This window comes from Pelecanus crispus, chromosome 11 (genome assembly GCF_030463565.1).
Source record: "Pelecanus crispus isolate bPelCri1 chromosome 11, bPelCri1.pri, whole genome shotgun sequence".
Taxonomy (NCBI): domain Eukaryota; kingdom Metazoa; phylum Chordata; class Aves; order Pelecaniformes; family Pelecanidae; genus Pelecanus; species Pelecanus crispus.
This window is the reverse complement of record NC_134653.1, coordinates 32,596,209-32,621,222: the sequence shown is the minus strand read 5'-3', so window position 1 is coordinate 32,621,222 and position 25,014 is coordinate 32,596,209. Positions and strand designations below refer to the sequence as shown.

At 43.2% G+C, this 25,014-nt stretch overlaps 3 protein-coding genes across 8 annotated transcripts; all 3 read left to right on the top strand.

Moving 5' to 3' along the window:
- Positions 1–883: 883 nt before the first annotated feature.
- GPN3 (GPN-loop GTPase 3) lies at positions 884–5,231 on the top strand. Of its 2 annotated transcripts, none has more exons than XM_075718812.1 (8): positions 884–931; positions 1,035–1,143; positions 1,241–1,408; positions 1,911–2,035; positions 2,723–2,838; positions 3,509–3,605; positions 4,127–4,255; positions 4,992–5,231. In XM_075718812.1, the coding sequence occupies exons 1-8, from the start codon at positions 884–886 to the stop codon at positions 5,052–5,054; spliced, it is 855 nt and encodes a 284-aa protein (XP_075574927.1). In that variant the 3' UTR covers positions 5,055–5,231. The 2 variants fall into 2 exon arrangements, with proteins under 2 accessions (XP_075574927.1, XP_075574926.1); XM_075718811.1 differs by having other exon boundaries at positions 884–961.
- Positions 5,232–8,165: 2,934 nt separating this feature from the next.
- On the top strand, positions 8,166–13,297 carry ARPC3 (actin related protein 2/3 complex subunit 3). Its single transcript, XM_075718583.1, has 7 exons — positions 8,166–8,199; positions 9,314–9,413; positions 10,488–10,564; positions 10,849–10,917; positions 11,197–11,323; positions 11,851–11,945; positions 12,762–13,297. The coding sequence occupies exons 1-7, from the start codon at positions 8,194–8,196 to the stop codon at positions 12,822–12,824; spliced, it is 537 nt and encodes a 178-aa protein (XP_075574698.1). The 5' UTR covers positions 8,166–8,193; the 3' UTR covers positions 12,825–13,297.
- Positions 13,298–14,673: 1,376 nt separating this feature from the next.
- ANAPC7 (anaphase promoting complex subunit 7) lies at positions 14,674–23,675 on the top strand. 5 transcript variants are annotated; one of them, XM_075718277.1, is made up of 11 exons: positions 14,674–14,680; positions 15,982–16,168; positions 16,560–16,679; positions 18,476–18,587; positions 18,838–18,991; positions 19,104–19,246; positions 19,518–19,635; positions 20,073–20,269; positions 20,999–21,223; positions 21,652–21,802; positions 22,641–23,675. In XM_075718277.1, the coding sequence occupies exons 2-11, from the start codon at positions 16,082–16,084 to the stop codon at positions 22,828–22,830; spliced, it is 1,497 nt and encodes a 498-aa protein (XP_075574392.1). In that variant the 5' UTR covers positions 14,674–14,680; positions 15,982–16,081; the 3' UTR covers positions 22,831–23,675. The 5 variants fall into 5 exon arrangements, with proteins under 5 accessions (XP_075574392.1, XP_009487395.1, XP_075574389.1 ...); XM_009489120.2 differs by lacking the exon at positions 14,674–14,680 and adding an exon at positions 14,889–15,037; XM_075718274.1 differs by lacking the exons at positions 14,674–14,680; positions 20,999–21,223 and adding an exon at positions 14,907–15,037.
- Positions 23,676–25,014: the final 1,339 nt, after the last annotated feature.

Here is a 25,014-nt window from a genome sequence, read left to right as displayed (position 1 = left end):
CAGGATGCCGTACAAGCTGTGCCTGGGTAGGGAAGGGAGCTGAGGGAAAATGCCCGGGTGCCAGCGGTGGTGGGGTTCACGGTAGGGGGGCGGCAGGGAAGGATGCTGGAGTACCCACGGAGATCCCAAATGGGAGAGGGAGGGTGCTGGGCAGTAGGGGGTAAAAGCGAGGGCAGGTCGGGGGGAAGGGGAAGGCTGCCGGCTACCAGACGTGGTGGGGATCGCGGACGTGGTGGGACGGGGGCAGAGCTGAGGGAAAGGAGGGCGCCGGGCACCGGAGGGGGGAGGACGCGGAGGTGCGGGACGGGAGGGGGGATCACCGCGAGGGGAGGCAGAGCCGCAGCGCCGAGGGAGAGGGAAGGTGCCGGAACTGGGGGGAAGGATGCCGGCAGCCGCGGCGGGGGGAGGCCGGCGGGACGCCGGGGCAGGCCGCCCGCCGCTGGGACGGGGCGGGGCGGCGGCGGCGGCGGAGCGCGGCTCCCGCAGAAAAGGGGCGGGGGCGCCCAGGGGCGGCAGCGGCGCGGCGTTACCCGGGAGGCCCCTCAGGCCGCGGCAGCGGCGGCGGCTCCGGCTCCTCCTCCCCCGGCGGCGGCGGTTCCCACACACCGCGCGGCACGTGCGCCCTCCACAGCGCCGCCGCCGTCTCGCGAGAGCCGCGCGCGCCGCCGGCGGGCGAGCGCGCGCGCGGCGTGACGGGGAAGGAGGGGAGGGGAGGGGCGTGGCGTGGCCGGTGGCGCGGTTTGAGCCCGCCGGCTCGCCGTAGCGGGGCGGGGGCGAGCCATAGGCGACCCGGGTCACGTGACCAGGAGAGCTACGGGGCGCCGGAGCGGCCGCTCGCCGCCGCTTCGCCGTTGCGCGGGAGGCCGCCGGCCCGCCCGCCGCCATGCCGCGGTACGCGCAGCTGGTGATGGGCCCGGCGGGCAGCGGGAAGGTGAGGCGGGCGGGCGGCGGGGAGGCGGCGGCGGCGGCGGTGGTGGTGGTCGTCATCGTCGTGCCGGTGTCGCGGTCGCTGACGGCGTGTGTGTGCCTTGCAGAGCACGTACTGCGCCACCATGGTGCAGCACTGCGAGGCGCTGGGCCGCGCCGTGCAGGTGGTCAACCTGGACCCGGCGGCGGAGCTCTTCAGCTACCCCGTCATGGCAGGTGGGCGCCGGGGGGCGCGGGAGGCCGCTTACGGCAGCCTGTGGGCCCCACGGTGAGCGCACGAAGGGAAAACCGGCTCGTGTGTCTGTTGTTGCAGACATCCGTGAGTTAATCGAAGTGGATGACGTCATGGAAGATGAATCCTTAAGGTTTGGTCCCAATGGCGGCTTGGTGTTTTGCATGGAATATTTTGCCAATAACTTTAACTGGCTAGAGGAAAGCCTGGGGCATGTGGAGGATGACTATATATTGTTTGATTGCCCAGGTAAACAAATGTCTCTCTTTTGGTATCGTTCTTCATACGCAATGTAAAATTTGTAGTACTTTCTTTCCTGTTGGTCGTAATCATTCACACGGGTTTTCTTTTGGGTTTTTTTGTTTGGTTGGGTTTTTTTGTTTGTTTTTTTTGTTTGGTTGGTTTTTTTGTATTACTAACAGTTGTCAGAGTCCCTTTCAGATGTTTCAGAAGTGAATTTGCTCCCAGGCTAATCTGGGTGACTGCGCTGGCTTTTAGTAGCATCATACGGTGTGGGAACGCCGCGGCAACTGCTAACTAACGCTAATTGGAGGTCAAGGGAGGAAAACCCCTGGCTATTTCTTTTCTACTTCTCCATTACAAGTTCATTCTAATACAGAGTTGCCTGGAAAGAAGGATGATGCTCTATCAGCTTTTCTTCATATCAAGTGCAATGCCCATATTTATATAACTGATAACTGCTCCTGTTAGCTTCACGTTTCTGCATACTAAAATCCTGAGTGTGCCCTAGGTCAGATCGAACTCTATACACATTTGCCAGTGATGAAACAGCTGGTGGAGCAGCTTCAGCAGTGGGAATTCCATGTCTGTGGAGTTTTTCTTGTGGATTCTCAGTTCATGGTGGAATCTTTTAAGGTATCCATTTGAAATCTGTTGTAAAAGTTCATATTGATAAAGAATAAGAAATCCGAGCAGTTTAGGGAGCTGGGTTTGTTTAGCCCAGAGGAAAGAATGCTAAGCCAGGGGAGATCTGATTGCTGTCTTCAGCTGCCTCAGGCACAGGTTGCAGCAAATAAAATGCCAGTTGGATTTAAAGAAAACCTGCACTGTGAGAGTGGTCAGACTGGAACAGGGTCACAGAGAGATTGTGTAGCATATGTTCACGGAGTTACTCAAAAGTTGACTGGGCAAAATCCCTGAGCAACCTGATCTGACTTTGAAGCTGGCTCTGGTTTGAGCAGTTGTATGAACCAGATAACCTCTGAAAGTCCCTTCCAACCTAAATTCTTCCGTGATTCTATGAGAGCTTTCTCAGATTTGGAGAGAGAGCAGGCCACTTTCCCCATCTAGCAGTAAGAATCCTGAGATGGGCTTTGAGTTCTGTAATGGCCTTTTCAGCGGCAGATGCAGATTTGAGGCTCTGGAGATAAGATAGCAGATGGGAAGCTCCGCACCTCCCTTTTCCAACAGAGATAAGGACTGCCCAGTTGGCCTCGTGTCCATGTTTCGTATATTTACTAGATTTGGTCTGTGGTGGAGTGTCCTGCGTGTTTGTATTGTGTTTTTCTGTACTTAACTACACCATTTTTCATATTCCTGAAGTTTATCTCTGGAATTCTGGCAGCACTCAGTGCAATGATATCTTTAGAGATTCCACAGATTAACATCATGACCAAAATGGATTTGCTGAGCAAGAAAGCCAAGAAGGAAATAGAAAAGTAAGTTCCAAAAAATTACTCATTCTGTAGTGTAATATCTTGAGGTAAACTTCACTCAGAATTCAGTCTTAATGTTTCCCACAATTAAAACATACTCTTTTCGAATGGGAGAAGATGCATTTGTTTGATATAAAACATAGTCTTTAAATGTCTGGATAGGATGCTTACAGTTTAGTTGGAGTCAAAAGCCTAGCTCCATGTTTGTACATATCTCTGGATTTTTCTGTAAATAATTATCTTGAATAACTTAACGTCATTCTGAATAACGTTCCAGGGTGCTGTGCCCACCAGGGTACTGTACTTCAAAACCCAAACCAGAGGTGATCCTATCTGATACTGAACTACTTATGTGTTACGTTTACATTTGGGCTAAAATTACAAAATTAAAGTTTTTCCCTATGGTCTTCCTCAAAGCTTTCTTGAGTATACAAGTATATCAGCAAAAAGAAAATGAAAAACACTTCAGTTGTTTCTACTAGCAATTGTAATCTGAGATACTCAAATACTTACCAAAACTATTTTTAAACATTTTAAGTTCTCCTGATATGAAGTTAGTTCATTCAGATCACAGAATGATAGATGGTTTTGGTAGCTCTATAAAAGCTCAATGACTCATTTGCTCTGTGGCCAAGGATTCTTTCGATGTTAATGATGACTTTGTTTCTCCCAGGTACTTAGATCCAGATATGTATTCTATGATTGAAGATTCTACAAATATATTGAAAAGCAAAATGTTTAAAAAATTGACTAAATCTATATGTGGATTGGTAGGTATATTGCTTTTTAACTGGTACCCTTAAGTTTAGTCCTGGATTTATAAACCATACTGTATGGTTGCTGACTTAAGTGCTGTTACAGACATTGTATGTACTATATATAATAACTCTCCCCTGCCTCGCCTGAAAACTATGTATTTACCTACCACACTTGTTAACAAATCCAGGCTCTCAAAGATTCTCAGGCACTTAAGCATTTTGCTTTTTGTCTGTTTTAACTCGGTTTTTGATTTTTTTTCAGATTAGCATAAGATTCTTGATACTAACATTTGGATTGTAGCCAATACATTTTGTGTGAATCCTGTTCTATTAGCAATTTTGGAAAACAGCTTTTTCTACTGTGTAGAACCTAGGACTGACAGGCAGGTGTTCTGAGTGTGGCTTTAAACAGTATTTTAGGAGTCCAGACAAGGAAGACGTTAAGTGTGGTTTAAGGAAGTGGCTTAGAGTGCTGTGACTGAGAACTAACTAACTGTGTTTTATTATTAACATCCTTTGAATCCTTCCTCTAGATTGATGACTATGGTATGGTTCGATTTCTACCTTTTGATCGCTCTGATGAGGAAAGTATAAACATAGTTCTGCAGCACATAGACTTTACCATTCAGTATGGAGAAGATCTTGAATTTAAGGAACCAAAGGTAAGGTATTTCTGATGATAAGGTGAAAAATTAAAAAGGATCCATAATATAAGTTGTAATATAAATACGTTCTTTGCCTTGCTAAAAAATTACTGTCTTAATATGATTTGAAATAAGCCATGTTTAGTCTTTTAGTGACAATACTTATATAGTCTTCATTTACAATTACAAAACTGAAATTCTCTAGTATCATCTTGCATATGCAGACTGATCAAATGGTTGTGTTTAAAAGTAATGCCTTGGTTTTCAAAAATAATGGAATTTTAAACTTCAAAGGTCAGAAAGGACCACTACAATTTCTTCCTACGTGACTGTCCAAACTCCTCTGATAATTCCTGTGTTGAACCCATGTGTTCTATATGAGATACAGATTAGGAGTAAATTCTATCATATAAAATACATGATAGAAGACTGCTGTGTTGAAATCCAAGCCCTGTCTAGTTTTATTATTCGGCTCATAAATCCTAAGGAACAAGTCCAGTGTTTTTATTCCATTTTTTAATTCAGTTTTGTACTCTTTAAGTATGCAGAATACCTGGATCTAGATTTTGACCTATACAGTTTTGATAGCTGTAGAAACAAATTGCTTTTCAGAAAGCTTTGCTGTGTGTTTTATGGAACCACATTAGACATTGTTCCTGTGGTGGTTTCTAAAATAAAATGTCACAGAACAGACAATGTACAGTAGCCACTAGGAAAAAGTCAGGTTTTACCTTTTTTGTTTTCTTTTTGGCAGGAATGTGAAGAAGATAAATCTGCTCTTGTGGATGAATACTTTCAAGATCATGTGGATGAGTAAAAAACGGATGTTCAAAAATGGGAGGAAAATACTTGTGTTAAAAAATAAAAATGAAAAAAAAAAAATCCACCCCTACATAAACATACTTGATGTTTTATCTGTAAGAGAACTAATATTTATAGTGAAGAGTGAGCTGTATGACCTTATAACTATTTTAATAAACAATTTTTATTCTTATGCGTGTGTATTATAAAATACCTAGGCTGGTGTTAGCGCATATAAAAGTTCCCCACATACAGAGGTATCTCATTTAAGCATAGGAATGCTTGAAAAAAAAAAATTAATGATTTGCAAAAAGAGGCAAAGCCAAATATAATTACATTGTAATAAATATTTATCTCCAGTACTGAGTAGTTAGTTTCATTATTAAATGGGAGAGAATTGTTCTAAAGAGTGAAAATTGTACTTCATGAACTGAACCTGAATTAGGCAGAGAGGACTGCCAACTTCAAAGGGACATTTGGTCAGCGGGTGGTCTCTCACCCTTCTTGAAAAACATGAGTGTTTTACATTCACTTTGGAAGAGCCTGGATTTTAAGCCACCTTAAGGCTGTTATTTGTACAACTTGCACATGGCTTTAAGTGGTTTATAAATGAATAATATCTTAAGCACAGCACAACACTTAAAAGAAAGAAAATCAGCTTAAGTAGAACTCAGTGATGGTCTTGTGCTATCACATTAGAAACCACGTTAGTTAATGAAGAATTCAACAGATAAGTAAGCTCCTTTTTTTCCCCTGAATAAAGAACTACTACTACGGACATACATTGCCTCTATAGTACAATGTGTGGTGCTTTCAGAGAAGCAAAACTTTAGCGCATTATCTCCAAAGCACATATTCACCTAAGTAACTAAATACATGTAAAAATAGTCTTAGGAATTTTTCAGGCAAGTAGCATCAATTCTGGAATTAGGTGTAGCTGTTACCAGACTGTTCATATGGGATAATAATTCAAGCCCTATGGGAAAATGTACTGCTGAATTTACCTCTCACTGTTTATAGTTTTTATATATACAGACTGTTTCTGGGGCATCTTGAGTGTTTCAGAACATGTTTTATTGCTTCTCCTAAAATGTATTAGTCCCAATTTATTAGCTACATTCAGCTGAATTTCAGGATGTGTTCTTTTGCTGCTTATGTCCCAGTACATACCAACCTTTCCTTTTCCTTAACCCTTTGGAATGAGATTTACTCATGGAGTCCTTGAATTAAAATATTTTCCAAAAAGGGCCTCATGGTTGTGAAATGCTTAACATCAGTGAATGCTTCTATGTAGGCATGTCATCTGTCCCTGCATTAGAAATTAACCCCATCCTCACAAAATATGAACAGCCACATATTTCAGTAGAATAAGAACAATTGATGTAATTTTGTAGGAGCAGCTTGGTTTAGTTAGCAGATGTCTGAGTGCAAGGATACCCCTTCATGGAAACCAAATCAAGGATTGAATATTTGGAGGCAACTGCACTTACCTAAACCTGGGGTGTGATAGCAGCTTGGCACAGAGTTTACTGTAGTTTCTTGCTACTAGTCTGGAAGGTGTCATTTTTTTTTTTATTCATCAGCAGGGTTGTTCTTCATTAAATGGTCATACTGTTGATATGGTGCTTATTTTTGAAGTAAGGATCTGCTTTTCCCAAAGGAGAGCCAGGATAAGGGGAGAGGTTCAACAGACCAGCAAATCCTGCACGGCTAGAGGAAAAGGGCTCCCCAGAATCCATATGTGGAGGTTGGGGAAGATGGCATGGGATCCTTTAAATGGGAACAAAGAAAAAATGTTAAGTGAGGTGCCACCTAAAAGCTATTAAAATGGTTTTTCAAAGAAAGCATTTCCAAAATTTGCCAGCCTTACGTCCTCTACAACAAGTCTCGTGATACTCAGAATTTCTAAAACCTTACTCCCAGCTCCAGACAATTAGCGAATGCCAAGACTTCAGTTTCGAGATAGTCATTGTGGTCACCAGCAAGAGGTGAAAAAGAAATCAGGTCTTCAAAGCTTTAAAACATGGGGTCAAACGCCCTGAATGCATTTGTTTTTGAATAGTTACGGCATAGGTTAACCTCACGACGAGGCAAGTCTTTATGCCCGCATGGAGCTAATCGCATCACGGCGGGACCCGATCTGGCTGAATCAAACCATGCAAATGTCGGGAAAACTTTGGAGGCTTAACTCACCTCCAGACTGGCACTTCCTTGGGATGAGTCACGCTCACGGAGCGTCGAAAGGACAAACTCTCGCCCTGCACTTTGACGCACCTTCCGAATCTCCCCATTTTTCCTTCCTCGGTCACGCCATGAGTCATTTACCAAGGGACAAATTCAGCAGGCTGGATTACGGGGAAGGGTACGGCTCGGCAGCAAGAGGAGCGTGCGACTCAACATATTGCATCCCTCCAAACGCAATGTTTGGACCCGTTCTGTGCTTGCTTAGGCCAAGCGCCCCATGCAGCCGGCTGCGCTTCGCACGTCGGGTCAGGGCAAGCGATCCAGCCAAGCCGGGAGGCGTGGGGTTGCTTCTCTACCCTTAACTGGTTTAGTGGTGGACTTGGTAGGTTAATGGTTGGACTGGATGATCTTAAAGGTCTTTTCCAACCTAAACGATTCGATGATTCTATGATTCTACGCCCAGGAGCGCTGCGAACGCGCAGGAGAGGAACCGGCTGCGAGCAAAGCGTCCCCACCTGCGCCCTTGTCACACGCTGCCCTCGCCAGGGACAGGAGCTCGCCTCTGCCAGCGAGGAACCAACGCGTCAGGGCGGCTGGAAAAGAAAAGGGCGGCACGGAGGGCCCGAGGAGGGGTTACTTGCAGTGCCGGCCACAGCAAAGGCAGAGGGAGGGGGGGAACTTCATGGCGGGGGTGGAAAGCAAACAAGTCCCCCTCTGAGCGTGCTGTGGGAGCCCCTTCTCCGTGCGGGCAGGGCTCTGGCAGCAGCGGCGCCTCCGTGCGGGCAGGGCTCTGGCAGCAGCGGCGCCTCCCGGGGCGGTGCACGCCGCAGGCCTCCGCTCCGGCTTCCCCTCCTCGCACCGCCCCCGCTGCCTCATTTCCTGCAGCGCAGGCAGAGGAGGAAGCCTTGCCGCAAGCTCCTCTCCGCTCCCCTCCCGCCCCGGCCCCGCCGAACCGCGGCCTGCCCTTCGAGATGCCGGTGAGGGAGGCTTCGCACCCGGCGCTGGGCCAGCCCCGATGGCGGGGAGAGAGGGGGCGAGGAGGGCTTGGGGCGCAGGGCCGGGCCGGGAGGGCGGGTGCGAGCCTGGGCCGGGGGCGAGGGGCTCTGCTGCCAGAGGGGCTCTGCTGCCGGGGTCCGGCCGGGGGCAGCTGCCCGGGACAGGTGGAGGGGCTGGAGCTGCGGGGAGGCCTGCGGAGAGCCGGGAATCGCTCTTTATGGGAGGCCGCTGCGCAGCCAGCGCCCTCCTCTTCCTCTTCCTCCTGCCAGGCATCCACCCGCAGCTGGGGGGGCGGCAGCCCCCGGCTTCAGCGAGGGAGAGGGTGGTAAAAGCTGCGCTTTTTGTTCACACCACCTTCCTCGGGTTGAAATAAACTGCTTTTCTGCCAGGGGATGCTTACCCACCCCTTCCACCCCAGCTGCATCCCCCTCTCCCTCCCCAAAACCTCGCCTGCAGGGAGGTGAAGGCTTCCCTGTAGCCTGGCACAGCATGGTGGGAATGTTTGGAAAGTGCCTAAAACAAAACTAATCAGTTGTTAAAAATCAGTTTCCCCAGAAGAATCTGTTACATGCAGAAAGATTTTTTTTTTTTTTTTTTTTACTTAGACCAGTTTTAGAGTGCACAGAAAGGTCTTCTTTTTTGAGTGTGTGAGTATGTGTTAAGCCTGGCTTTATTTATTACGATCTAATATCATTAGCTAGACATGGAAATAAAAACCAATCTTTTTTTTAATGACCAACTAACGTTCAATTACCTACTCAATACCCCATCCCTAGGCAGGAGAGCAGGGCTGTTACCCCCTGGTGCGGTGCAGAATGGGGTCAGGCGGCCTGGGGATGAAGCAACGCGTGCAGAGCGGCCGCACCAATTTTATCCCGTCTCCCACCACCACGACTGTAAATGGTGCCGGTGATGATGCTTTCACGGTCTTCACCAGAACGGCCCTGAGATCTGGGCCTAATTAGCAAATAGTGATTGTGCAGTGAGCTAGACTCTTGACTCCTATTCAATGAAGACATGGGGGAAAACGTGATCAGATACAGGAATTTCTATTTTCGGTAGCATTAATGACCAGCCTTCCTGCCCCATCTGTAGGCTTACCACTCAACTTTAATGGACTCCGATACCAAGCTAATTGGGAACATGGCATTGTTACCCATCAGAAGCCAGTTCAAAGGCCCAGCACCTCGGGAAAGTAAGTTTATAATAATCTCTGAAAACCTGCCTGCGTATAGCTTATCATCATCTCACGGTTTGCTCCAAGCCAGCCCTCGCACGAGTGACGAGAGGAGTCACAGGTTGGAAATGGAGTGCTTTGCATTTTTTAGAGGAGGAAAAGAAGTTTTCAAATACTTAAGTTGTGCAAACCATAGAAAATAATTCTGCGCAGATAAATATGCACCATGCTTAAATCAGTTATTTCGGTGAGTAAAGCCTATGGTTACTGTTCTCATGCTTCCTCCTGCGTAGGTTCTGAGGAGGACGTGGCGGTGTGAACCCTCTGCTGTCAGAGGAAGCGGAGGTTTTGCTACAGAGAACTTAGGCTTTGGGGCTGTGGCTGAAGACACTCGGCTGCTCTGAAAGACAAGGAGTAGGATAGGCAGCACTTTAGGGTAGGGGGCTTCAAAAATTGAAATGAAGCTACAGGCATCCCAACAGGGCCCACAGGCAGCCTGGTATGGATTCTCCTTCAGCATGTGAAGTAGCAGTTCCCAGCCATGATATCCCCGAGTAGTGTGGTGGTTCACTTTGAGAAAGGAAATATAAAGGAAATGTTTCTGGATTTAAGCAGTCTTGGAAGCAGGTGGAAGTCACAAGCAAGCTCACCACTATGTGTTTTGCTCCCCCTTCCCCCCCTTTTTTTGAGGATGATAATGAAATCTGTGTGATTGTGTTTGTTACGCTTTCTCCAAAAACATTTTTGTGTCCTGAGAAGACGCTGTTAAAATTCTGGTGAGTTACTCAACTGGTAGAAAAGTGGGGAACTTCTGAATTGCTGCCGTTTGTGAAGTGAGAAGTCATAGGGGGAGGAGAAGAAGGGGGTTAAAGCTCCTGCTCGGAGTCGGAAGCTTAAATATTACGGTCTGAGCTCACCAGTGTTTCACGTGGCAACAACTGTTTTCTGTTACATAGTGCTTTCTTCTGCTTTCTGTAAATACCAAGGTTTTGCCTTTGCAATAACCCTTATTTATGTATTTCAGTGAGTAAAAGTTATGAGCAAATGTAGTATAATGGTGCACTGTTCAACTCTGTATTTCTCTTTTGTTAGCTAAGGACACAGATATTATAGATGAAGCCATCTACTACTTCAAAGCTAATGTTTTCTTCAAAAATTATGAAATTAAGGTAATTTTTTTGAGATACTGTGCATATAGTAGTTCTTTGGAGGGTTGGTGCTGTGAATATAAATCTATTTTCAATTAAATAATTCTACTCGATAACAAAAATTCCCCTTCCTCCCACTTAATTTTTCATTTTGGGTAAATGTCATGAATTGCAAGTCCCTCTCTCATGGGGAAATTGTAGGCCAAAATGGCTTGAACTCATTCCCGTTGCAAATTTTTATCAGTTCCATAAAGTCTCCTTTAATCTAAGAGTGTCTGGGCTCTGTGCTTGCTCTTGTTTTGCAGAATGAGGCTGATAGAACGCTGATCTATGTAACCCTCTACATTTCTGAGTGCTTGAAAAAGCTGCAGAAGGTAAGAAGAGTGAATTTCTGTGCAGGAGGGAAACCGAGTCTGTTCTGGGGATTGTATTTGGGAAGGGGTTTGCTGGTGTTCTCCTCCTAGTGGCACAAATAATCCTGGTCACCACAGTCCCAGTTGTCAGAGCCACATTCTATGGCTGTGGGTCTCCAAAGAGGCGTGTTGCTATTCTTGATGAGTTTTATGAGTTAGAGATTGGTAAAGTATTTACGTCTAATGCTCCATCAGCTTTTGTTTATAACTATTAATCCATTGTTTGCCTGGTTCTTCTAGTGTAACTCCAAAGGCCAAGGAGAGAAAGAAATGTACACGCTAGGAATCACCAACTTCCCGATCCCTGGGGAGCCTGGCTTTCCGCTTAATGCCATTTACGCCAAACCTGCCAACAAGCAGGAGGAAGGTAAGGCTAATCCAGGACCTCTGAAGGCTTCCTTGGGCTCACACTTCACCAGCTGCATTTTTGTGATGGCAACTAGAAAAATTACCTTTAAAACGGAATCTTCTAAATCTGCAGTTCTGTCTTCTGAGGGCAGCAGAAGCTGGATTTTCTGACCTCAGGGGCCCAGTGACTCCCCTGGATTAATAGGAGTCTGAATCTGCCTTTTGCATCAACATAATCAGTAGCTAAACCCTGTAATGGCGCCCAAGCCAACTGCTGCACTGGCAGAATAGGAAGCCTACAATAATGAGTAAAGGTAAATGAGAGAAGAAAACAAGTTTGGATGATCCTTTTTACTGGTACAAGTATTGTAAAAATCCCAGCCTTGGCTGTAAATCGAGCAGACCAACTCAGCTGGCCAACGAGTACCTGCAGATGTGAAAACTCACTTTCTGCTTTAAGGAGTGATCTCTGATGCTTCTCTGTTAAATTCAGTTTGGCTTGGTGCTGCCTCAGTTCACACTGGTTTTTCCTGTGCTGTGTTTCAGAGGTGATGAGGGCCTACCTGCAGCAGCTGAGGCAAGAAACTGGTCTTCGCCTTTGTGAAAAAGTATTTGATCCTCAAAGTGACAAGCCTAGCAAGGTAAGAGTTTAGTGCGATCGTTACAGATCTAATGAGAGGCTTGGTGTGTTTTTTCAGAAACGCGTGGAGAGAGATGATGGGGTGAGGAATCAGATGTAGGTAACTGGCACAAGCTTCTGTGCTTTACAAGGCTAGTGAAATAGCAGGCTGCAAGTTACCAATACATTTAATCTGTAATGTGGTAAGACAGCGAATGCCAATTTGGGTTACTTTAAAAACCAGGGCAGTAATAAGAGGTGTCTGGTTCAGCTCTTCAAAGCGTTGCACATCTGCTGTTGACTAGGTTTTCAAATGGAAATTCACAGGCATGAGAGATGCTGTTTATCTTCCCGGGCGGTTCTGATTTGATAGCTTCTTTGAAGTAGACCATTTTGCCTCCTATCCAGATTAAAAAAAAAAATAGCTAATCAATGCATGAATTACCTCCTGACTGTTCATACATTCCATGTGCAAATGTGACTGCATTTTATATTGAAATTGTTTAGGCTAATTTAGGTTCAAAGTCATAGCTTTCTGATGCATCCCTTGTCTATAATTACTTTGGAATAAATATATTGCAATAAACAGTAAAAAAAAAAAAGAATAGAAAGTAGAACGTCCCACTTTAATTCAGAGTCCTGTATTATAAACTCATTGGGTCCATTCCTGTCCTCCTGGTCTAAATTCCAGTAGAAACCAGTGTGGAAAACTGTATGTGCAAAACTGGAGCCTTAACATTTGTTACTTGTCACAGGTTGAATATTTTGAAGTCCCTATTTTGTTTATCGCATGGAAACCGCTTTTGCCTATTTTCTGACTTTGTACTTCCTTCTGCAGTGGTGGATCTGCTTTGTGAAGAGACAGTTCATGAACAAGAGTCTGTCAGGTCCTGGGCAGTGAAGAGGCAACATTAAACACTTCCACAGCAAGGTGTATAAAGTATTTTGCCTTTGTTTTGGATATATTTTGTACCAAGGAAGAATTAAGTGCTATGAAGAAGAAAAAAAAAAAAGAAAAAACCTGCCACAAACAGTCAATGAGGGATAGAGGGAGGAGAGCAAAGATAATTTGTGTAAGCAAATATTATTAAGCTGGTGCTTAATAAGTGATTTCTAATATGCTGTTTCAGATGCAAGCTGCTTTATTATCAGTGGCTACAGCTAGCATTTAAAACAGGGCTTGTATTTAAGAGAAGAAATGGGCTTGCCTGTGGGGCAGGGGGAGCTGTGTAATTGCTCTACTGGCTAGAGTCTCAGTATCGTACGTCCAAGGAAAACGTACCTCTCATACGGTGGTGTCAAGTGTAGAGATTTTGACCTTGTTCTCAATAAACTTCGCTTGTAATTAATGTGGTAATTGCTTTATGTCTTATGGATAGCCTTCAAAGAATCAGTTTTGTTTTTTTGTGAAAAGACCATCATTATTGTGTAATGGTTATCAGTAGGAAGTGAATCATTCCCACTGAAAACAGGGGATTAATACAGGGGCTGTAGTTTGTGGCAAGGTACCTGGTTGTTTAGCAGGTCTGCCTTCGCAGAGCAGTGCTCCATTGTGCTAAAATGCCTTCAAAGAGTAACGCAGGCGGATTACATACAGCTTAGTCTGAGGCTGCCTTTGTGATGGCATTCAGTCCAGCAGAAACACCACACGATACTGGCAAAAATTGTGACTCTCTTGATCCGTCAGATGGCTCCCTGAAGAACTGCAAATCCAAGTTCAGTTTATTCTGAGTTGTCTCTTTCCTTCATGGCAATACTTGTTTTGCTGTCACTGTACAGCACCAACATACTTTTTGTGTGACTTGATCTGCAGTCTAGTGCCAGTCATGTTTTGCTGCTTGGCGTGTTTGAGAGGTGTATTCCTCTCCAGACAGCAGTGATGGCATCTTCAAACTGAAAGCTGATTTGATTTGTAGGAGTAGTAATAGAAGGATAGCCATGTTTTGCATTCTTTTTGTAATAAAGGGAAAAAAAGTTTGTGATTCAGCTCTCCTTTCAGTCTATGCAACTACCTGAAAGGAGGTTGTAGTGAGGTGGATGTTGGTCTCTTCTCCCAAGTAACTAGCGATAGGACGAGAGGAAATGGCCTCAAGTTGCATCAGAGGAGGTTTAGATTCGATATTAGGAAAGGTTTCTTCACAGAAGGGGTAGTCAAGCATTGGAACAGGCTGCCCAGGGAGGTGGTGGAGTCACCATCCCTGAAGTGTTCAAAAAATGGGCAGCCGTGGCACCTGGGGACATGGTTTAGTGGGCATGGGAGTGCTGGGTTGATGGCTGGACTGGTGATCTTAGAGATCCTTTCCAAACTTAATGATTCCTAGTTTTTACTTTCATTAAAAAATAATGCAGCCACCAAGCCAGGAAACATGAAATTACTTATTACTGTCCTGTTAATTGGTTTAGTGGTGGACTTGGTAGTGTTAGGTTAATGGTTGGACTGGATGATCTTAAAGGTCTTTTCCAACCTAAACGATTCTATGTTTCTATGCCTTGCAATTAACGGTGGCCCTAGTGAGGTGTTTCCCTTGGTTGCAGCCCAGAGGAAATCTAGGTTTTGAATGGTCTTTCCCCTCAGTTACCTATTTTTATAGGCCGGAGCTTCATCATCTCCGATACCTGTCACATTTACCAGCCGCAACCAGCAGATAATAAAATCTCAGGAGAAGAAGGACCACATTGAAGAGCTGCGCAGACACAGGCAGCACGTCCCTTCCACACAACGACGCTGAGCCGCCAAAGGACTCCTCCGACCCTCTGGTAAGAAGCGATCGCCCCCCCCAGAGCCGCGCCGCCCCTCCCGCCCCGCCACTGCGCAGGCGCGGGGCTGCCGGGGCCGGGCTGCCCCTCCGCGCGCCTGTCGGCTCGCGCGGCCGCCATGAAGGCAGCGCCGCGGGCGCCTGCAGGCGGCGGCGCGCGAGGCCCCCTCGGTGGCGCCATTTTGGAGCGGCGGCGGGCGGCGGCGGCGTCGCCTGAGTTAGGGCCGTGCCTCCCTCCGCGCCTCTCCGCCGCCAGTATGAGCGTGGTGGAGCACGTACGGGAGATGGCGTCCGCCGGGCTCCACTCTAACGTGCGGCTCCTCAGCGGGCTTCTCCTCACCATGAGCGGCAATAACTCGTGAGTGGCCCTCCCGCGAGAGGGCGCGCCGGGTGGCTGCGGGCTGACAGGGCCGGTGATGCTGAGGGAGAGGACAGGCGGGAGCTCGCAGGGTGGTGGTGGGGTCTTACGAGCAGGGAGGGAGGCAGGCTCGCTTTTAGAGCTGTCCCTCCCGCTGGGCTCTGTGGTGCGGGCGCCGTGCTCCTGTCCCCGGCCCTGCAGGGGATGAAGCCCGGTTCTGTCAGCGCGACTCTGTCCGGAGCTCAGCCTGAGCAGCGCAGCCTCTGCCCTTTGGGGTACCCGGTACAACACGAGCGTCTTGCTAGAGGTGGAGCGATTTTCTCCTTCCAGGGGTGCCTTGTGTAGGTCACGGCTCTTCCCCTGACTCAAGCGATTCCCTTTATTTTTCAGGACTTCCCTGCAAAGTATCACTTCACATTTTACATGGGTTTTGAGGTACTAACTCAAGCCAAAATCCCATTCTGAAACCCTAACTTTTCAACACTTCTGCAAACTCAAGTGTTATAATGGGGGTTTATAAAATGTAGGAACGTGTGGATTAGGACCAGGATAGCTGTACAAGGAGCTGGGCTGCTTGTAAGCTTGAGTCCATTCAAACAAAATGTTCTTTAATGGGCCTTGCTAATGTGTGGTTTGTTATGGGGAGGATGGATGCTGCTCCATTATGGAAAGCAGTGGCCAAGCAGCTGAACGTAAGCTGGCGTTACTGTTGAGGTGTCAGGAGTGGCTATTGCATTTCTTTGTATACAGATAAAAAAAAATTGCGAGATAATCCTTTTGTGAGGAGGCAGTACCTGTTATCCAAGGGCCCTTCCAATGTAGTCAAGAAGCGGCAGTGGGAAGCTGAAGCCAGACAAACCAAAGCTACAAATACTTTGGATCTGTAAGGATTTAGTTCTTATGCAGTTAGCTGATCTCAGCCTTTCTGTTTGCATTTCTTCTAGGGAACTGTTTTCACCATCTCAGAAATACCAGCTCCTTGTATATCATGCAGACTCTCTCTTCCATGATAAAGAATACAGAAATGCTGTAAGCAAGTATACAATGGCCTTGCAGCAGAAAAAAGCGTTAAGTAAAACTTCAAAAGTAAGACCTTCTACTGGGAATGCTGCATCAACTCCCCAAAGCCAGGTATTTTAAAATTGACTAATGTGCTGCATAAAATGATTGTGTTCACCCTTACAATTAATGTTGCTGACTCAGTATGATAGCATTAGATTGTGGATTTATCATGTCAAATAAACCTGACTTTTAAGGCTAACAGGTTTTTGAAATATCAATGTGGTGGTTTTTAATGCAAAACTTAATGTGGTCTTGAACATGAGATTTTTTTTTTTGTTTGTGTAGTTCATGCTTTTCATTTGAAGACAGGAGTGATATGAGCTAGCAGTAGGTTGCATTGTTAACTTTGTTGCACTAGATTTTTTCAATATAGTGTAAGCATTTAATGAGGAAACCTTATTCAGGTCTTTTTACTTGACTGAAACAGCATTGTACTTTAAACTTTGGTTTTTTATTTCAGTGTTTACCATCTGAAATTGAAGTGAAATATAAAATGGCTGAATGTTACACAATGCTGAAGCAAGACAAAGATGCTATTGCTATTCTTGATGGGATTCCTTCCAGACAGAGGACCCCAAAGGTTAGTGCTGGCAGACGTTTGTCACAAGTCCTTGGTTAGCTTATCTTGAATCTATAGGCCAGTATCTGTTCAAAAAAGAACGTAGCCTATAGGTATAACGTCATTGTGTCTTGGTATTTGCTTTTGTATTAGTTAAATGTTGTTTGGAAATGCTTCTAAATAGTTTATTTGGCCTCCTTTCTTTAAAATCAGACAAATTTTGTATTCCCTCTGTTTGAAAGAATTCAAAAAAAGTGAAAAGAGTTAAATGTTTGCGTACATCTATTAATTTATGTGAATTACCTGGTTAACTCTTTAGCGGTGCCCATGGCAGGTACAGAATTTTGCTTGTATACAAGGATGAAGAAACACTATTTTTTTTAATTCTAGAAGTTTGTAAAGTATTTGTATATCTGTACATAAGGCTTGGAATCTGTATCATCCATTCAATAGGTCTTCTTTGCATGTTGTTATGAGTAGTTTTCGTAGGTCAAAGAATAATGGATGGTCTCAACAAAAGCAATGTGCATCACATCTACCAGGAGAAAAATTTAAGCGATTGCAAACAGCTGAGTTACTGCAAGTTAGGAAGTGATTACCAGATACCTGACTGAATAATTTTCTGCAGTTCTGAGCCAAACATATAAATGTGAGACTCAAAGCAATTGTTTAAATTGATGTACTTTGCCTGGCTGTAACCACAAAGTGGAGTCCTGGTCTCTGTGGGAGAGCTGTGTATCACTGGACAGGAAGGGCACGCTGTCACCTGCTAGAGCTGAAGGAGAGACTTGTAGCCTAGTTGTCTCACGAGGCTGACTGTTCTGTGGTGTTTTCACCATTAGCCAGTCAATGTGCTAAATCGTGATTGCTCAGACTGAGCAAGTGTTTTAATATATTCTTGAACCCAGAATGTGTGTGGAATGGCACTTCATGTCTTACTGTATAGTTTGAGCAATGTAAGATCCTTGAAAGGCTGAAGACTTTGGCAAGTAGAAGGAATGCCTATGCTCCATCTTTTAAAATCTTTTCATCCTTTTTAATAACAGTTTAGATAACGTTGACTACTTAGATCCCATTGTGGTCTGCAGTGCCAAATATGTTGCCTTTGCTTGCTGTCTCTGTTATGTCATAAAGGCTTAAAAGATTAACGTATCAGGTCACTCGGCTATGTTTCATGTTAACAATATTCCTGTATTGTGCTAACGGTGTATGTGGCTTAGACTCTAGTAGAGTGTTCTGTTTAAAGATCAATTTATGGAACAGAAAAAGAAGACAAGAAAAAGCAAACTTTTTACCTATACACACTAGTAAAATAAAGTATCGTAGCAGAAACCAGCTATTTGTGTTGTATAGAGCTCAAATAATTTCTGTTCTTTTATCAGTCGTGACTTCATTCAGAAGCTAAATGGAAACTTTCTCTGCCTTCCTAAGCTAATTCTCTCAAAGACTTCTATTGATATGGAGAGATCAACTGAAAGAAGGCTAATGTAATGGATATACAGGTCCTTCTTGGCATCGTATATAAACACTTGCCTATCTTTTGACTTCTTATATTCAAAACACCGAGATTTCAAGGTGCACTGTACAAATACAAAAGAATGTAGATTTTGTCTTTGGACTCGGAAAGAAGCAACAATTTTAATTTTATACTACATGGTAGCTTATAGTGTTCTCAGAAGAAGAGCAGGTACTTTTGTCTTCTGCCCAGAACAGGAGGGAGGAAGGCAGGCATGCTTGAAGACAAAGTTGTGACTTTTTCTTAGTCAGGCTTTCTCCTTTCTCATACTTGACTCTACCAACATTTCTATTGCTTGCAGATCAATATGATGTTGGCAAATCTGTACAAGAAAGCAGGTCAAGAACGCTCATCTGTTACAAGCTACAAAGAAGTACTAAGGCAGTGCCCTTTAGCACTTGATGCTATACTAGGTAGGTGTCTGCACGCTGTTAGTATTTCAGTATTAAACAGTATTATAATTTGAATTGTGCTTGGGACTAGGTAACTGTCTTGCATTTGCATGTAGTATGTAATGCCTACATTATGCAAATTATAAAAAGCATTGTAACAAGCTGCTTGTTTATGCTTGTCAAGGGATGGAGTTTCTGGTCTGCAGACAATTAATTTGTATTAAAAGCAGTTTATGGCGGCTGAAACTGATGCATATACCGTTCTGAATAGGCTTGCTCTCACTGTCGGTGAAAGGTGCGGAAGTGGCCTCTATGACAATCAACGTAATTCAGAGTATTCCTAACTTGGATTGGCTTTCAGTGTGGATCAAGGCATATGCTTTTGTGCATACTGGAGATAACACAAGAGCAATAAACACCATTTGGTAAGAGTTCGAAGAGCATGATGTAATCAAATAATATATTAATATTTATATGTAACTATATTTAAAATGGCATTATATAAATAACAGGCTTTTTTTTTTTTTTCTCTTAAAGCTCTTTAGAGAAAAAGTCATTGCTGAGGGATAACGTAGACTTACTGGGGAGCTTAGCAGACCTGTATTTCAGAGCCGGAGATAATAAAAATTCTATTCTAAAATTTGAACAAGCACAAATGCTGGATCCTTACCTAATAAAAGGTGAGTAAATCCTAAAAGAAAGTTTACCTATTGTAATGATCTGTGAGTGACATTAGAGTAGCAGCTACATGCAGTCAAGCATGCAGTGGAATATTGTATATTGTTGTACCTGGATTTCAGTTCAGAATTTACATTCAGAAGCTGTGTATCTCAAACCGTTACTGGAAGTTGCACGGCTTAAAGTAGGTGTTTGTGGTTTTGTTTTTGTTTTTTCTTGTTGTGAATGAACTTTCCATTTCTTAATGACTCATCTTCAAACATTTCACTTTAGGAATGGACGTATATGGTTATTTATTGGCCCGTGAAGGTCGACTAGAGGATGTGGAGAACTTGGGCTGTCGTCTCTTCAATATTTCTGATCAACATGCGGAACCCTGGGTGGTATCTGGGTAAGTTGTTTTCTTTCCTTTCTTACTTCCACTCTTGATTTGCTGTGTGCAGTGGATTACAGTTGATACAGTGGATTCAGCTTTTTTTGTTCAGAAGGTGCTTTTCTATTCTATCTGTTCTGTTCTTGGGATAACTTAAATTAGCTATCCATAAATATCAATATTTTGGTTGTTTTCTGTGTGTTTAAACCTGTTGGAGTTACTGCACCTGTGCAACGACAATGATACATTAAATAGCTGTAACAGTTAATATTCATGCTGCTTTTTTTTAAACTCCTGAAGAGGTTTTTTACCTGAACACATATTCCTAACTTCAAATGCAAGAAGTTCAACAGTTGCCTGTAATTTCTTCCCCTCTGCCCCCTTCTTTCTGCTTTTAAACCTCTATGAATGTACACAGGCAGTACATGTTTACAGTCCCTCTTGTCTTTCCATAGGTGTCATAGTTTCTACAGTAAACGATACTCTCGTGCCTTATACTTAGGGGCCAAAGCTATCCAGCTCAATAGTAACAGCGTTCAAGCTCTCCTGCTGAAAGGAGCTGCTCTTAGGAATATGGGCCGAGTACAGGAAGCAATTATACACTTCCGTGAAGCAATACGTCTTGCACCTTGCAGGCTGGATTGCTATGAAGGTGAGTGAAGCTACTCACATGTACAGTATGGGTTTGGTGTGAAAGCTGGTGTCACGATGATGATGAGGCAAGGGAATAGACAGGACTTCTTTTCTCCTGCTGACTTTCTAGTAAGTAAATTATTATTACCTGAAAATCTATAAAGCTCTGGTAGAAGCGGTCAGATGAGGAATACTAGCGACTACATGTATTTATAAGAATGATTTTAAAACAGGGCTTTTTCTTGTTGTTTTCTGTTTTGTTTGATCTGGATATAAACAGACGTGGGTGTTCTGAGCAGATCACTTTTGGATGATGACGTTAACTGTATAGCTAGTTCCACTGGGAGCTTCATTTTGTCATACTTTTGTCATATTTATTTAAATCTTGTTGATCTCAACAGCAGCTTCAAGTAAGTAGTGAGTTGTCAGGAGTCCAGGTGAAGTATTAATATCTCAGTACTGGAATTGGACAGAAATCTTAGATTAGGTGTACCTAGGCTTAGGCTTTTTTTAATTTTTTTTTTTTTTTTTTAGTACCCACTCATAAATAAAAGTGATGAAGTCAATTATCTGTAGAATGGATATGTTAAAATGTACAGAGTCACTTTCTCAATTGCAATTTGTATTTGGTTATTGGAAGTGTCAGTTGTTTGGAGTCTGAGTGCAACTAAATGCAAACAATTGAGGAGGGATGAGTGTCTGTAGTGCTAACTCAAAACCTCAAATGTTTTCCTTTTTATATCATCAGGTCTCATCGAATGTTATCTAGCGTCCAACAGTATCCGGGAAGCTATGGTCATGGCAAATAACGTGTATAAAACTCTGGGAGCAAATGCACAGACACTTACTCTGTTAGCAACAGTCTGTCTTGAAGACCCAGTCACGCAGGAAAAAGCAAAAACGTTATTGGACAAAGCGCTAACGCAAAGACCTGATTACATTAAAGCTGTGGTGAAGAAAGCAGAACTTCTTAGTAAGTTCCTTTTTTTTCCCCCATGTCCATTTATTTAAAGCGTACTGTTTTACATGGAAGAGTGTTCACATTCATCAATGTGAAGAATGTAACAGTGATGTTATAGCTCAGGGTTTTATCAGTTCTGTCCTGAAGGAAATACCACAGGAATTAATTGCATCTAGCAACTGATACTACACCAGCACTTAAAACAATTGCGAACAAAATGTTTTCACCTCGAAGTATATGTAATCGTGAGTGTAGCAGTTACTGCAACAAAAAGCCATTGTTACACTTAATCTTGCAAGAAGTGTATCACTGCTATCCCCCATGCTGACAGTTCCGAAGGAAGAAATGGTCTTGTGTTACGATGACTCTTTGTGTACACTCTGACTTTTTATAGATTTATCTAAACTATTAATTAAAACTGTAGCTTTGCATATAAACAGGTAGAGAACAGAAGTATGAAGATGGAATTGCTTTGCTGAGGAATGCACTGGCTAATCAGAGTGACTGTGTTCTGCACCGAATACTGGGCGACTTTCTTGTAGCTGTCAACGAGTATCAGGAAGCAATGGACCAGTACAGTATTGCCCTAAGGTAAAGCAGAGATTCTGAGATTGCAGTGAATGTATAACAACCAACAATCACCTTGACTAAGTAAAAAGTTGAGCCACTAATCGATCAGGATGTGCGTCAGGCATAGCTTTCTATCATTCTCCCTTAAAACAAACAAAAACATACAAGCGACGTCCTGTTAGTGAATTAGTTGGTCATAAGGCTTTGAGCTGAGATGTGCAAAATTTGGGGACTGCATTAATGCTAAACATGTCACTAGGCATGCGATTCCTTGGCTAATGAAAGGATTAAGGCATGGATTTATTTGTAGTCATTAATTATTATATAGTCAGGCACCTTAAGATCCATTCCTTTAGACTAGAAGGTGCTATATAAAAATGAGCTATCAAGTAAGTTTAAGTAGTGTGATTCAGTTTAACATAACCTAAATGTTATTTTAGGGTGTTACCATGCTAAATATTGCCATGTTTTGATTTCAACAAGTTAAATTTACCTTAAATCTAGCACATTATGTCCACTGTAAACTTATATAGCTTAAATGAGTCAGCTCTTTTTTTCTTGCATATAACATTTAGTCATAGTCAATTAAATTTTTACTGCTTTCATGTTACTTTAGTATTGTCTGGAAGAGTACACTAAGTTTTCAGGAAGAGTGTGATGTTTAGATAAGCACATTCTTGGGGATCAAAATTCTTTTATATAAAGATTTAATACTCAGTGTTACGGTCAGCCTGATGTAAAGTGGCATCATCTAAATTGAACTTCTTGATGATGTTAAACAGGAAGTGCAGACAAGAAGAGACTTTCCACCCCACCCCTTTACAATAACATCACAAATTCTTTTTCTTACTTTCCTCAGTTTGGATCCAAATGATCAGAAGTCACTAGAAGGAATGCAGAAAATGGAAAAAGAGGAAAGTCCAACAGATGCAACCCAGGAAGAAGATGTGGATGATATGGAGGGAAGTGGAGAAGAGGGGGACTTGGAAGGCAGTGACAGTGAAGCAGCTCAGTGGGCAGATCAAGAGCAGTGGTTTGGCATGCAGTAATGGCCTCTCATCCTGCTGCTTGTTTTGGCACTTGAACGTACCACTGGGGCCATTCTTTGAAGAACATAAACTGATTTTTGCAGTAACAAAGGACTTTTTTTTTTTTCCCCTTGTTTTTTCTTTTTTTTCTCTCTCTTTTTTTTTTTTAATAGACTCTAAAACCATTTAATAGTTCTGTGCATCTCAATGCCATGAAGATTCTTGATGCTTCTTATTTATTAAGTGTAAGGGACTAACTGTACTGGAGGTTATTTGCAACTTTCATTTCAAAAAATTCCTGCTAAAACTAAAAGCATTCAAATCTGAAGTGAGTAATAAGCCTGTTGTTTATGATTGAAAACAATGTCTAAATTCTGTCCAGGGCTAAGTGTGCTTGATTGATTTGTAAATACAGTGGTTTGTACTCCTTTGTGGAAGAGGCCTTACTCTCTTGTTTGTACACTACCATTTGGGCCTGCACGCCTGTTGAAGTCTGGAGGAGTTGCTCGGGTGTGGCTGAAAGCAGCACTTTCCTCTTGCTGTGTTTGTTGAATTAATTTGTTGTTTTATAAGGCATTACATGTGCTGTGAAGGAGAAGTTTGGTACACTAGGCAGCTGTGACTTACAGGACACTTTTGTAGCTGACTGATTTCTGTGTGTACAGAATTGAGCCAGTGTTGGAGAATTACAGTCATTTCCTCGATCCTTACTAAACCCTGTAATCGCTTAAAGTCTGTACATGAACATTTATTTTTAAATGCAGTTTAGTTTTATTTCAGTATGTTACTAAAGGGTTTTACAGTGGTGACTCAAAGCACTTCACATTCTGTATACAGCACTGACATTTAAAATGATATAAAAAGAATTCATGCCTCTTCACTTGCATTGCTGTAGAAATGTTAAATTATGCAAATACACATATTGCCTTGTTTTTGCCATGTTTATATACTTCATGTGTTTGTCAGATAATATTTGAATTCATGTGTTTTCCCTCACCTTTTTGAAGCAAAGTTGCATTGCTTCACCTCCAGATTCTCAGCATCAGCGTCTCAAGGGTGAGCTGGTCTGTGTAATTTAGAGACCGTTTCAGTTCTGTGGGCTTGATGTGTGGGAGGAGGAATTACATCTTGCTCTTATTCTTACAGTTCTGATTTCCTCACTCTTTCCTAAAACATGCATTTTTATCTTTATATTGGCAATTTGATTCCTTTTGTATTTATTCTGTTACCGCAGGTATGCTGGAGCACAGAGACCTTTTTTACAAAGCTAAAAATTAGTTTTGAGCATCGATTGGAGGAAAAATGGCTACTTGATACAACTACATGACACAGAAAACAAGCTTCCCCCTAGTTGCAGATGGATAATGCAGAGAAGGGTAAAATATCTCTCCTTCTGTGATGTGCGTTATATCAAATGCACAACACAATGCACAAAGTTGCACAACAGAAAGAACAGGCAGATTACTTCTATTATAGTCTGTTTGGGAAATAATTCACTGTGCCACATCTTATAAAGGAGTCGTCTAATAGTTTATCATTTAAAAAAAGAAAACGGCTGGGTATCTGTTCTCTCTGGAATTTCGTGGGCTTTAAACTTTCCAAAGTATCAAACTGAATTATGGTTATTTGAAGACTATATGGGAAGGACAGAAAAACATGTGCTGCTGTCTTGGTGATTGAATTGGCCTAAGTTGTTACTGCTCTTTTGTTAAACAAATACACCAAATGGCTGTATTTCAGTTAGAGCAAACATTTTGTTAATTGTGTTCTGGTGGATGAGGGCCTGATCCTGTTCCTCTTTTCTGAAGACTCTGTTTATACCATTGCTGTGTGATGCAATGAATAGATTTCAGCTCATTGCATGTCTTTCATAACGGAAAGAAATACACATGTACGAGCAAATTCAAAGCATCTCTTTTTTTAAAAAACCACTGCTTTGTTTTCTCCTCACACTTGAGCATTCATCAGATTGTATCTGATGCATCTGAAAGTTGGGTAGCTTCGTTAGCTTTCTAGTTGTATTCCAAACCTCTGTTGTGGATGAAAGAGTGGAGTTCTTGATGTTATTAAACTAAAGAAAGGACGCATTTAATTTTGATGAAAGAAGTATTTGAGGTATGTGATGTATATTTTGCAAGCTGCTTGGCCATTTTATTCTAATGATTCCTTTAAATAGGCTGTTAATCGCAGATGGAGAGCTCTGGC